The 14,959-nt window shown below is 35.2% G+C and overlaps 1 protein-coding gene across 5 annotated transcripts in view; it reads right to left on the bottom strand.

Annotated features, from left to right (window-relative positions):
- DZIP3 (DAZ interacting zinc finger protein 3) overlaps positions 1–14,959 on the bottom strand; it is a 130,901-nt gene that overhangs the window by 70,343 nt on the left and 45,599 nt on the right. For 3 of the 5 annotated variants that reach the window (XM_049628141.1, XM_049628140.1, XM_049628139.1), the window contains 5 exons: positions 10,728–10,804; positions 8,452–9,069; positions 6,376–6,408; positions 5,349–5,518; positions 4,492–4,536 (listed from right to left, as the gene is read on the bottom strand). In XM_049628141.1, the coding sequence (XP_049484098.1) occupies positions 4,492–4,536; positions 5,349–5,518; positions 6,376–6,408; positions 8,452–9,069; positions 10,728–10,804 (943 nt within the window). The remainder of the gene's footprint in view (positions 1–4,491; positions 4,537–5,348; positions 5,519–6,375; positions 6,409–8,451; positions 9,070–10,727; positions 10,805–14,959) is intronic. The other 2 variants (XM_049628142.1, XM_049628143.1) reach the window with 2 other exon arrangements.

Here is a 14,959-nt window from a genome sequence, read left to right as displayed (position 1 = left end):
TAATGAACTCTGAAACTTTTTTTACTCTTACTAATTCTATTTATTTTATAAAATGGTAGTTGTGACCTGCTACATTGATTTTGTAATCTACCACTGAATCATGAAATAACTTAAAAACCACTGATTCAGATATTGAAAGTAAATATTGGGGTTGAATTTGTACCTACTGGTAATCTTGGGACAGGACATGTATAATTCTCCTTTATGGAATACTGTACTAACTATAAGAGTTCTTGAAAATCTACATACAAGGTGAAAGCAGATTGATATATTAAGAAATCTTATAGAAAAGGAAGTGTCAAGGAGATCACAATTGGAAGGAAATGTTAAAAAACCCTAAATTTTATGTTCATTAAAGTAAAACTATAAAAGCTACATAGTAGGTAAAGGTAATATCAATGACACTCAACACATATTAATAGTATTAATTGCTCTTATACATTACCCTATTAACAGTATTAATTACTTTTATATAAATTACAGTATTAACTTCTACCACCACCTCTTGTTTACAAGAAACTTTTGGATCTCCTTCCCCATAGATTCCATGATGTATTTACAAATTTGTTCTGCTTTATTGCCTATAAACTAAGAGAATTTTGCATTTCAACATCTGATCAATGTCCTGTGCCAATTTGATTCTACAATTTAGAATTATCAACTCCTACCTTGGCTTCAGTATATCTGAATAGCTGAACTGAAAGACATTTATTTGGTTGTTCATAATGAACATCTAGTGTAGCTGCATAGTTTCTGAAACTTCTTTTTAGTTCTTCCCATGACAACTTTTTGTCAACACATGCAGCAGCCTGTTTTACATGCATCTCAGCAACTTCCCTGCTATAGACAGCACATCCAATTTGAAGGGCTAGATTTATTTCCTGCCATGTTTCCTTCCTTCCCCAAGGCATCATCACAAAGCCTTCTATTCTTCTGCCATCTGCTTTACCTCCCTTTTCTATTCTTAACCCTTAATTCCCCTGGGTGGGAGGTAGGAGTGGGAAGGAGGAGCTAATTAACTCCCAAAAGAGTTATTTACAATTTGGATATATTAGAAACTAAATACCAAATTCCTAACTGAAGAAAAAGTAACTACAATGTATATATACTGGTTAGAAGTTATCTGTACTGTCTCCTCTATTTGCTATACAAATATTTCTTTTTCATCATCTTCTTCCAGAGTCCCTGAAAGATCTTTTCAGGACTTCAGCTAATGTTAGGCAGAGATATTACAAGACAAATAATTAACAGAGGACACAATTTCATTCATAGAAACTTTGTTGTTATTCTGTATAACACAAGATAATTTTTTGTATGCTAGAATTTTTCATGAGGAAAACTCATTGGAGGATGTGATGGACTTAGCTAGACAACTGGTTGCTTACACTGTAACTAGACAATTCTTTGTATCAACAATAATGAAGTATATTAATAGGACTACTATATATGAAATAGTCATACGCAAAAATTTCAGCATTTTTAGGTCCCATACTTTATTTTTTTATTTTTTTTTTTCAACGTTTTTTATTTTATTTTTGGGACAGAGAGAGACAGAGCATGAACGGGGGAGGGGCAGAGAGAGAGGGAGACACAGAATCGGAAACAGGCTCCAGGCTCCGAGCCATCAGCCCAGAGCCTGACGCGGGGCTCGAACTCACGGACCGCGAGATCGTGACCTGGCTGAAGTCGGACGCTTAACCGACTGCGCCACCCAGGCGCCCCTAGGTCCCATACTTTAAAATTTAGATAAAAGAGAGATCTCTCTTCTAATGTCCACATCTTATCTTCATAAAATTATCTTATTTTCACAGTATCTCAACTTCTTCTAAAAAAATAAATTAGAAAAAACTTAGGTCGGGTGCCTAGGTGGCTTAGTTGGTTAAATGGCTGATTTTGGCTCAGGTCATGATCTCACACTTCATGAGTTCGAGCTCCGCATTGGGCTCTGTGGTGACAGCTCAGAGCCCGGAGCCTGCTTCTGATTCTGTGCCTCTCTCTCTCTCTCTCTCTCTCTGCCCCTCCCCCACTCATGTTCTCCCTCTCTCTCTCTCAAAAATAAATAAGCATTAAAAAAAAATTTTAGGGGCGCCTGGGTGGCTCAGTCAGTTAAGCGTCTGACTTCCGCTCAGGTCATGATCTCACAGTTCGTGAGTTCGAGCCCCGCGTCGGGCTCTGTGCTGACAGCTCAGGGCCTGGAGCCTGCTTCACATTCTGTGTCTCCCTCTCTCTCTGCCCCTTCCCTGCTCATGGTCAGTCTCTCTCTGTCTCAAAAATAAACAAACATTAAAAAAAAATTTTTTTAAAACTTAGGTTGTTATAAACAATAACAAAAAACTTCTTGACATTTAATAAGACATTTTTATTTTTTAATTTTTTTTAATGTTTAGTTATTTTTGAGACAGAGAGAAACAGAGCATGAATGGGGAAGGGTGAGAGTAAGAGGGAGACACAGAATCTGAAATAGGCTCCAGGCTCTGAGCTGTCAGCACAGAGCCTGATGTGGGGCTTGAACTCACGGACCGTGAGACCATGACCTGAGCTGAAGTCGGATGCTTAACCGACTGAGCCACCCAGGCACCCCTAAGAAGACATTTTTAATATTATTAGCATATGAATTTTTGAGTCGTGTTTACATTTATTTTCCATTGTGTTTATTACCTGTTTCATTTCAATTTGACATAAAAGTTGGGTTTTCCATTTAACTAGAATTGAAAATCTGAACAATCATATTTTAATTTGTTGTAAGAGACAAACTACGTACCTTTGGAACCAAGAGTTATAGTCTGACAGTTGCAGATTTATTTGCCCAGCTTTCTGTAGTATTAGACCTGGGATTTACTAATGTTTTGGTAAGAATTAAAAAGTATCAGTCAAACTAATAGATCAGTCTGTGTTTTATTATATAAGAACTGACCAGTAGTAAGTCTTCTTATTCATGTCTTTTAAAAATATATCTTAATTTTCAAAATAACTTTTGAGTGAAATTATAAATTATAATAAATTATGATAAACACAAAAATTATATTGATATTTTATTGATCACAGCATAAATAATCTGTATTCTGTTCTTCACCTAAGCATTTTGTAAATTTACCTTGTGTTAAATTTCATTTATGACTAAAATTTGTGTATACTTCCAATAAATAACATTGGCTTACCAGATTGTATAGTTGGTCAAATATTCTCATTGCATTAATTTATAACATAATCTACAGAATATATCTAGGTTTTAAGTGTATGTTTCAGGCCAGAAAAACAACACTTTTTTTTTTCTTTTTTACCATAAAGTTTGCATAGCATAGTAGTTAGCTGTATAGTTGATTTAAAGGAAAAAAACCAACCAAGAAACAAACAAAAAACTCTTGAGTCCAAATCCATAGGAATCTACAAACATCAAGAGTGAATTAAAACATAAAGTATGAACTTTGGGTGATTATGATGTGTCAGTGTAGTTCCATCAATTGTAACAAATGTACCACTCTGATGGGGGATGTTGATAATGCAGGAGGTTATTCATATGTGGGGGTCAGAGATATATGGAAAATCTTTACCTTCCCCTCAATTTTGCTCTGAACAACAACAAAAATTGCCCTACAAATATAGCCTTAGTTAAAAAAAAAAATAAAAAAAAACAAAACTAAAAAAGACTCAACTTTCCTTTGTAATTTTCCAAGCAATTAAGAGACTTTTTGCTAAAACTCTGCCATAGATAGTAACAGTAAGTTGTTCATTTGTAATTGGCAAAAAGCAAAGACAAAGCATGAAGGAAGCTTCTTGCATTTGTACCATTTTTGTACATTATTGCACTGTTGGCAGAATTTTGGATATCAGGAAGAAAATCAACACTTCTAAAGGCTTTGAAAAATGTTTCTGAATATATCACTGGAAATATGATGAGAAGCTTTTTATAAAAGACTGAGTAGGCATTTTTTAAATGAGAGTGGTATGCAGAAATTAATGAAATTTCCAAGTAACTCAGTTTCTTATTTGTACATTTAAATGTATAATTATGATTTAGGGAAGTGAAGCAGGACATACTAGGAGCTTAAATCATTCAGGATCTACCATATATAACCACATATTCAATAAGCTATTGACATTTTTTTTAAGTTTATTTATATATTTTATATTTATATTTATATTTATATTTATATTTATATTTATATTTATATCTATCTATTTAGAAAGACAGCACAAGCCGGGGAAGAACACAGAAAGGAGGAGAGAGAGAGAATCCCAAGTAGGCTCTGCGCTATCAGCACAGAGCCCAATGCGGGGCTGGAACCCATGAACCATGAGATCATGACCTGAGCTGAAATGAAGAGTCGGACACTTAACTGATTGAGCCACCCAGGCACCCCTAAGCTATTGACATTTATAAGTCATTTATGCTATATACCTACTTGAACTAAGTTCTAACAGCGAATCCATATGTAAACCTAAGTGTTCATAATCAGACATCTCTCTATTATAATGCTAATAGTCACTTACCTTTTTATTCTTAGTCTTTTTCTTTTTCTTTGGTTTACTCTTAACCTGACAAGAAATAAATAATTTAATTAATATGCAATTCAAATCACACAATAAGTTATTTTGCAAAATATATTTCCTCTAACCACTGAAATCTTTCATCTTCTAATATTATAGATTATTATTCTATTATTCTCATTATTCTAGATTCTATAGAAAACTATTTTCAGTTTCACTCTTATTTTAATCTCAGTCTTCTGCTCTTGAGAGATCATTGATCTCTAAAGGAATAACATAATATCAATGAGGAGGCTACAGAAAAAAGCTCACAGATCCTTACTTGCACATGTGCGTGCATGCATGAGCAACAAAGGAGGAAGGGAGGGACTTTCAAAAAATCAACACATTCAAGTCAATAAGATGAAAAATTAAGGCCAGGAGTAATTTAGTGACCATATAAAATTAACATTAAAGAAATACAGAGATTACATCCTGCATGACTTTAATTTTACTCCCATGCAAATGACACTGAAATATCACGTTTTTCTCTTTTCTCTCTTCTTTCCCCACTATGTTTTCTTCTACTTTCTACTAACTTCCCACTTCTATTGCCATCACTCAGGACGAAGAAACATTCAGAAATCTAGCATAGTGCCTGACACATAACAAGTGTTTGGTAAATGCTGACAAAATAAAAGGTTAAGGCAGGAAAGATTTTTGGAAGAAGTACTGGAGAAAGAACCATTCCAATTCAAGCTCTGTGTGAACACTGATAAATGTAAACTAAGATTGTCTAGGATGCTGTAAATACAGCACATGTAACAAAGTAAAAGCCCTGATTAAGTTCTTTTAATTTAAATATTAATGAGAGCTTATACTTCCTGGAGATCTTTAGTAGATTCTGTTGAAGATTCACTGGGTATCGATGCTCCATCTTTATTCATTTCTGCTAACTGTATTTCAGGGTTTGATTTCACATTTATGTTGTACTCCATGAGAGGTGGACTTAGTTCTTCTTCCTCATTCTGTAACTCTTCTATTTCAATACCTAAATGTTAAATAACACTCAAAATCAGGACGCATTTAGTTTTAGCCTCATATCACTAAAAAACACCATCCCGGGAACAGAAAGACATCTTATTCTCTTTAATTACTAGGTGAAAATGAAATGCCCATTTATCAGTGACCAAATAGGTACTGATACTAGCTTAGAACCAATCAGTACAAACCCAAATGCTAAGATACTTTACTGTTAAGTAGACTCTAAATATTAGATATTGTACAACTTAAGTTGATTCTAAATACCAAGTCTTTTGAGGATCCTGACATTGACCCTGTTAATACTGCACCTAGTAAAATTTTAGGATAGTGATATCTTTTTTTATTTTTAACTTAAATATTTTTATTGTTTAAGTATAATTTTACTTCAAACAAAACCCATGGTGGTGTTTTCTAAAGTATAATTTTAATTGCAGAATACGAATTGCATTTAAAGAACCACAGCACAAAAATGGAAATTAAAAAGATTAGCAACTCACCACCTGGCAAAAAGTATACAGCCTAGCAGTGGATAATTAGATAAAAGCTAAATAAGCTGAAGAGTAGCATATATGAGCAGGTAGAGCAAGCAGGTAGGCATTTTTGCCTGTTGAAGTGTCCAGTGTGTCAAAAGTTAATAAACTATGCTCGGGTAAATCCTGGAGACATGCATTAAGACCAAAGTGGAGGAAAAAGGCTCATACTACATTCAGCTGACCAGTAGTAGTTTGGTCACATGATTTTCCAAGCTTGTAACAAATAATAGTTTATCATACAGTTATTTGACCAAGTAAAATTCCTATAAGTATCCCTTAGCTATTCCAAGTTGAAAGGTCACCGAGGCAATTTGTTTCTAAACATACTTACGTTGACTGCCCGTTATTGACTGTAGAGCAATTCCTATGATACATAAAGAAAAAATTTAGATGTACAATTGGAAATAGAACCAACAAATATCTCACTGGACTAAGAAAAGTCAGAAGAGTTTTACATTGTACCAATTACTTTTATAACTGTAAAAACAACCAGTTTCACTGATAAATCTAGTTTAAACAAGGCATAATCTTTAAATTGTAACATAAAGTTTATAAATTCATGTTTAGGCACAGAAAACAAAACTTTGATAGTTCATAACAGATAATGCTTAGAATATAAGCACTTTAAAACAAGCAGCAGATTCTTAAAATTTTAAAAATCTAAGGTCATAAAGTAACAATAGTCAATTATGAAGCAAACCTCCATTGAAAGTGTCAGGATTTTTTTAGCAATATGAATTATCCTGATCAGCCCTCCCTCTCCCTTGTCCATTAATATTTATTAAGCACGTACAATGCATAAGGTTGTATTAAGCTCTAGATATTGAATGGTGAAGAAATAAGAACCTTCACAGTGATTCAGTGAGAACAATGGATATTAAACAAATGAAAACAACTGTAATAACTACTAGGAAAGAGAAGATGATAGGAAAGCCTCTATTAAATTAGGACTAAAGCTTTTGGGTCTAAGTGAGAATTACTTGAAATGCTTTGAATTTATTTAGTGCTTAAATATTTCCCAAATATTACCTTTATTTTCATTTGTTAATACAAATCTTAATGAAGTGAGGAGCCTACGTGGCACAGTTAAGCCTCTGACTCTTGATTTTGGCTCAGGTCATGATCTTGTGGTTGTGAGATCAAGCTCCGAATCGGGCTCTGCACTGGGAGTGGAGCCTGCTTGCGATTCTCCCTCTCTCCCTCCCTCTTTTCCCCTCCCCTGCTCATGCTCTCTCAATAAATAAATAAATGAATAAATAATAAAGTATTCATAAAGTAAATGTAAAAAAAAAGCCTCTTATTTTAAGTCAAGGGTTCTTGCATGACTTTCTCATATTATCGAAGTCAGCATTCTCTCCTCTTACACTCAGAGAAGGCTCTTAAAGGTTAAGCAGGAAAACACGACAGTATCCCAGGACCTTAGTAAAAGGAATGTTATTGAGGCCTAGCAATTATCAACAATAGTAGCTCAACAATTACAAGAACCCTAAGTTGTATGCTTACAAAGCATCAGTGTGGTCATCAGTTGCTCACTAGGTAGTACGACTAATAACTTGGGACCAGGAAAAGTCACCCGGGATAGCAAAGTAAAGGTTTCAGTGATGCTGACATGCCTTGAACTCCACTCCCCATGATGACAACTGAGAAGCTATCCAGGAATGTGGGAGAGGAGGTCTGAAGTCTTTCCCACATGAAGAGACAATGTCCTTCATGGACATTTGGACAATGGCTACTGCTGACCTTAAACATTACCTGATTTTTTAAATTACTCATGGGCATGGCCAATGAATAGTTGCCAAACTTTTCAATTAATTGTCATGGTTCTGCTGGAAAGGAGGAGAAAACATATACCCATGTTATCTAGAAGGCCATACTTGAAACATACAGTACCTGTATTTCATGGTTTTAGGCATCCTTAATTTTATAGTAGTGATAAAACTCCTTTAGTTAAAAATCTTCAACAATTCCTTTCTGAAAACAAAAACTCCTCAACATGGCCAGGGAAATCCTCTTGAATGTATTCTCTTTGTTACCTCTCCCCTATTTTGATCTCAGTAAGGCCAATCTTTTTAGTTCCCTGTATTACAATATATTTTTATGTTTCTATACCTTTGTTCTTGTTTCCTTCTGAAACGTCCTTCTCCATCTTCTTCACTGGGCTAACTTTTACATGTCATTTAAGAATTCCTTAAATATTACACTCTCCAGAAAGCTTTTTTGGACTCTCAGGGTAGGATCTCCCATGGTATTCTGGAACATCTCTAGTACTATAATTTTTAGTAGTTTCTTGATGAGTCTATCCTCCCAAGATGTGAGCTCACTGAATCTCCTGCCCTTAGCACTGTGTCTGGCACATGGCAGACATTTAGTGAAGGTTTACCAGCTGAAGTAAATAATTATTTTGTACCTTGTTGATAGCAGGATAACATCCTCTGGATGATTTCTGGTACTGGTATGCCTAGGTAGATGGACAGTTGATGGTAATCAAGGGAGATATTCTCAATGGGATTCTCCTTCACTTTGTCAATATCCTCTTGCTTCATCCCAAGACGCAGAAGAATATCTGAAACTTTTTTCCAAATTGAATTGAATTGTGACTCAGTGAGACCATTCATCAAAATCTCACTAAGGAGGATATCCCTGTGTTTGCACAGCCTCAAGATGTCGGCAGACTTAGAGAGATCAGAAGATGGTGGTTCCATATTCCAGCCTTTTTTGGGTGCAGGGAATACATTCAAATGTTTTATGAGAGCTAATAGGAGATATAAGTCAAACTGTTTGGACTGTGGTAGCTCCTTGTTTGGGGGATAAAGCAGATGCCATGCTCCACCCAAAGGGTGATTGGTCCAAAGATGGTTGTAGTAAGGTTCCAGCACATTCTTGTGTATAAGAAGTTCTTTTTTCAAAACAGGGGGTGGCATAGCCTCATCAAATATTTGCCGGACAATGTCAGTACCAGAAATGATAATTATATGAAGCAGATGATAGAAATAATTATAATCAAGTTTGAAGATAGGCATTTCATCTGAAAATGAATTTTGAGAAGTCAAAACATTCCACATTAATGCTTTTTTTCTATGTGGTCTGTCTCATTACATCCTAAGCTCCTATAGGACAGGGATGATTCCAAAACAATGAAATACAGTATAGTGCTTTGCCACAGCCAGTGCTCAATAAGCATGCTGCTTCTACCTATCAAAAAAATCCCAACAAAAACAATATGTTCCCAAGCAAAAGTAATCACAAAGACTAATCACCACAGAAGCCTTTCAACCATCCAGGGTTTTGTTCAAGTAAACGAGCTTTGGCAACCAAATGGCATAAAACTTTAGGCCTTTGGAAATTCTGAAGACTTTCAAGAATGGTAACTGCCAGTGTTTAATTATATTTTATTCAGGCAACTTTATTTTAATCAGCACTGCCCAGTAGAACTTTCTGTGATAAAAATGTTTTAGATTTGTAGTGCCTATGAGCCACTGAAGACTGGAAATGCTGCTTTTCTAACAAATGAACTGAATTTGAAATTATATCCAAGTTTTATTAATTTAAATAGCTGCATATGGCTAGTGGCAACCATATCAGACAATAGAGAACTATATCAAAAAACATAAAGTGATCTAATGCCTTGATATCCCAGTGTAGTCCACAGACCAGCAGTGACATCCCCATGGGAGCCTGTTAGAAAGACAGAATCTTAACAACCACCTCCCCCCACCCCACCCAGAGCTACTGAATTGGCACCTACATTTTAACAATGTATAACAGATGATTTGAATATACATTAAAGTTTAAGGCACACTGGCCTGATGATGATATTCTTATCCTCTCAAAAGATAAATTAATGATTAAGTAGATAATTCATCAATGAAATGGAATAAGGCATGAGAATGAACTATTTGAGATTTTTCTGGTTTAATAGCACTTCCAAAGGAGGAAAGTAGACTGAGGTGAATTTAAAGTAGTAAGAACTTGATATATGATGGTATACTTTTTGTATGAATATCAAAATATGTATTTATCATAAAATGTAGCTTTATTATTTTATCCTTCACGATTCTGTGTTTCAAGAAATTTAGAAACTAATATTCTTGTTTGATATACTTGACATATACCGTGGAAGCAAGCAAGGTTACAAAGCAAATGACCCAGGGAACTTTCTCTGGGTAGCCTAGTAAGAAGCTGGCTGGGATCAAGGACACTCATTCCCCCCAGCAAGGACTGATATCAAACTATTCTTCCATGGGACTACGAGCCCTAAAAGCCTCTAAGTGGCATTGCTGACCAGCTGGCATTCCTAAACAGCTGGCACTTAAGTTTAGACTACTTGGCCTTGAGTCCCAAATTGTCACGCCTTCCATTTCGCTCTATTAACAGGGAATGCAACAAGAGAGGAGGGTTTGGTAGGGAACACCTGCTGGAGTCCAATCTCACTGTGTAGTCAACAGTTATACACAAGACCCAGCAAACTTCTCTATGATGCCAAGGTAATGGAAGACCCATACACCCGCTGATCTTTCCGTCCATGAATTTCAGCCCATGCCAAGTGATGCTTACTTAGTGTAAACATAAGCCCAGTGAATGACAAACATAAACACATGGTTGTCAGTGGTATGATACTGTACAGAGCAAGTCAAAACTTTTAATATACTTTTCAAGAGGAGACATATAAGAATAAAACAGTACCTTTTGCATTAAATTTTAAACTGATCTTCGGTCTTATATCAGTATCAGTAATTTTCAGAGACATCAACTTTTTATAACTGCAAGTAGAAAAAACTTAAGTTACAATTAATACCAAAGTTACTTAAGATTTCTGATATCAGCATGGCTAAATAAGTGAATATTGTCCTCTCCTCCTCCTTCTGGAAAAATTTAAAAGCAAAGGAAAAAAGGGAATGAACAAACAAAACCCACCAACAAGGATAACCCCACACTGTCAATTTTGTTGGAATTACCAGACAAATAGAACTGCTAAATCTCATACCAAAAAAAAAAAAAAAAAATAACAAAACCGCTGTGTGGCAACAGAAATACTGTAAAAAAGCAGCAAAACTATAACTCCCCCCAGACCTTCCTCCAACATAAGATCTTATCAATCACTAATCCAAGAAGAAAACTCATGTAAGGACTAGTGATTTTTAAAAAAAGGCAACAAAGAAATTAGCATAACAGCAATACAAATAACCAAAAAAAATGAGGGGTAAAAGTAGCAAAATTTATTAAACAGACTAAACACTAATGTTGTCATGAAAAACTTGAGACTTGGCACTGAGATAAACTCTCCCACAGAAAACAAAATAAAACAAAAATGGGGCAATACCAACCGGATGTTTTAAGTTTAATGAGGACAGAGATTTAGGTGTTGGAGGTTGTTAGAGGTGTTTTATCTCCAGCACCAAGACACTGCCCACCATAAACTACAATGGAAACATTTTAAACTCTAACAATATGAAGTATTGGCAAAGATACTGAATAAAAAATATTCTATACTGCTGGTGGGAGTGTAACCAGGTAAAACCACTGTGGGAAACAATTCAGCAAAATCTAGAAAAGTAGAAGATATGGTCAGATGGCCTACTGATTCTATTCCTTAGGGATATATTCTGGAAAACTTTCTGTACATATACATCTGGAGACACATCCAGGCATGTTCATCATAGCACTGTTGTTATGGTCAGAATTCAGAAATAACCTGTATTTCTACCAGTGTAAACAGAAAAAAATTGAACTATACTTATAAATAACAATATATTATGGAATTTATATCCAGAAGTAAAACATGACAACAAATGCACAAAGGTGGAATGATATGGAAACATTATTGTAAGGTTCATACAATACCTATACTATACATACAATAGTATAGTATTGGAAAATGAACTTTGACAAGTTAAAAACATATATTATAAGTCTTAGAGCAATCATGAGAGAGAGAGGGTGAAAGACAGAAAGACAGAAAGAACAAACAAACCCAGGAAATAAAACACAAGGAACAGATGGGAAAAACTGAAAACAACCAGGAAGATGGTAGATTTAAATCCAGCCTTATCAATAACTACAGCAAATCTACATGGAATAAACACCCAAATTTAAAAGATAGGCATTGTCAGGTTGGATATAAAGAAGCAAGACCTATGCTGTCCATAAGAAACTCTCTTTAAATACAGACGTATTTAGGTTGAGGTAAAAAGATGCAAAAAGATATATACCATGCGAATATTAATCCAAAGAAGACACAAAATGACTAATAGGTACATGAAAAGATGCTAACGTTAGTAATCATCCAGAAAATGCAAATCAAAACTACAATGAGAGATCATCTCACACTTGTTAGATTGTCTGTTACCGAAAACACAATAAGTGTTGGCCAGATATGGAGAAAAAGGAACCCTGTGCACTGCTGGTGGGAACGCAAAGTGATACAGTCACCAGGAGAAACAGTATGGAGGTTCCTCAAAAAATTAAAAGTAGGGGCACCTTGGTGGCTCAGACAGTTGAGCATCCAACTTTGGCTCAGGTCATGATCTCTTTCATGAGTTCCAGCTCCACATCAGGCTCTGTGCTGACAGCTCAGAGCCTGGAGCCTGCTAGGGATTCTCTCTCTCCCTCTCTGTCTGCTCCTCCCCCGCCTGCGCACGCTCCTTCCCCCCTCCCTCCTTCTCTCTTTCTCTCTCTCAAAAATAAACATTAAATGGGGCACCTAGGTGGCTCAGTCAGTGTCCGACTTGGGCTCAGGTCATGATCTCACAGTTTGTAGGTTCAAGCCCCACATCAGAGTCTGTGCTGACAGCTCAGTGCCTGGAGCCTGCTTCGGATTCTGTGTCTCCCTCTCTCTCTGCCCCTCCCCTGCTTGCACTTTGTCTTTCTCTCAAAAAATAAACCTTAAAATAAATTAATAAATTAATAAATTTTTAAAAATATTTAAAAAAATTAAAAATACAATTAATCCAGCAACCCCACTTTTGGGTATATATTGTATACCCAAAGGATATGAAATCTCTGTCTTGAAGAGATATCTACATGTCCATGTTCACTGCAGTATTATTTACAATAGCCAGGATATGAAAACAACTAAATGTCTATAAGTAGATGCATGGATAAACAAAATATGATTTTTATACACACACACACACACGCATGCACTAGAACACTATTTAACCATAAATAAAAGGAAATCCTGCCATTTGTGACCACATGGGTGAACCTGGAGAGCATTATACTAAGTGAAGTAAGCCAGACGGAGAAAGACAAATACTGTATGATCCCACATAAATGTAGGAGCTAAAAAACCCCAAACTCACAAAAACAGAAAGTGGAATGGTGGTTGCCAAGGATAAGGGTGTGGGGAAAATGAATAAGGGGTCAAATTCCAGTGTACAGCATGGTGACTACAGTTAATATTTTTTGTATACTCGAAAGTTGCTAAGAAAGATCTTCAAAGTTCTCATCACACACACACACACAAGAAAAAAGTTAACATATTCATCACCTCATACAGTTAATTAACCTTACTGTGGGAATCTTTTTATAATACATACATAAATCAAATCATCACTTTCTATACCTTAAACTTATACAATGTTCTATGTCAGTTATATCTTTTAAAAGCTAGGAAGAAAATAGCAGCAATATAGAAAAAAATAAATAGATCACGAACAACTGTTCTTTACCCCAGGAAAATAAGGCTGATTCAGCATGTGAAAATACATTAATGTATTCAGCATATTAACAGATTAAAGAATAAGAAGAAAACCATATGATCATCTCAATGCATGCAGAGAAGCACTAATTCAATACTCATTCATGATAAAAAAAAATTTAAGAGAACTAGGAAAACAAAAGAATTTATTCAACCAGAAAAAGGGCAACTACAGTTGATAGCTAACAACACACTAAATGGACAAAAACTGAAGTCTTCTCCCTAAGATCTAGAAAAGGCAACGATGTCTACTCTCACCACTTGTATTTAACATTGTACCAGAAGACCTAGCCAGTGCAGTAAGAGAAATAAGCAAAAAGTATATAAACTGGAAAAAAGAAATAGAGTTGTTTTTAGCCACAAATGACATGATCATCTGTTGAAAACCTCAAAGAATCTATAAGATGATATTAGAATTATTAAATACCAAGTCACAGGATACATGTCCAATATATACAAACCAATTCCACATAATACAAATAACTAGAAGTTAAAATTTCAAAAGTATTATTTGCAACAGCATAAAAAAACAAATACACAGAAAACTACAAACATTCCTGTGAGACATCAAAGAAGTTATAATTAAATGTAATTACACTCCACATTCATGGATAGGAAGCCTCAATACTGTTAAGACACAAATCATCCCCAAACTGGACTATAGATTCAACATAATCCCACTCATAATCCCAGCAAAAAGTTTGCAAACATTATAAGATGTTTCTTAGCTTTAATAAAGAACAGCAAAGGATCTAGAACAAAGTAGTTTTGAAAAATAAGAATAAAGTTGAAATCACACCACCTAATTTCAAAAGATAATAAAAAGCTATAGTATTGAAGATAGTATGGTATTGTTAAATGGACAAACATACAAATGAATGGAATACAAAAATGACTATATATAGTCTATAGATTTTAGATAGATAGATATAGATGGGACAGAGTGAACCTTGACCCTTATGTCATACCACATGCAAAAATTAACTTGAAATGGATTATAAATCCGAGGCACCTGGGTGGCTCAGTCGGATAAGTGTCCAACTCTTGATTTCAGCTCACAGTTTGTGAGTCCAAGCCCTATGTCAGGCTCCTAGCTGACAGCACAGAGCTTCTCTCTCTCCCTTACTCTCTGCCTCTCTCTACCTCTCAAAAATGAATAAATTTTTAAAAAAGAAGTGGATTATAAATCTAAATGTAAAACTGTTTTTAGTTTTAT

Source organism: Panthera uncia, chromosome C2, assembly GCF_023721935.1.
Source record: "Panthera uncia isolate 11264 chromosome C2, Puncia_PCG_1.0, whole genome shotgun sequence".
NCBI classification, from domain to species: domain Eukaryota; kingdom Metazoa; phylum Chordata; class Mammalia; order Carnivora; family Felidae; genus Panthera; species Panthera uncia.
The sequence above is the reverse complement of the archived record's forward strand: the minus strand, read 5'-3'. Positions and strand labels throughout refer to the sequence as shown.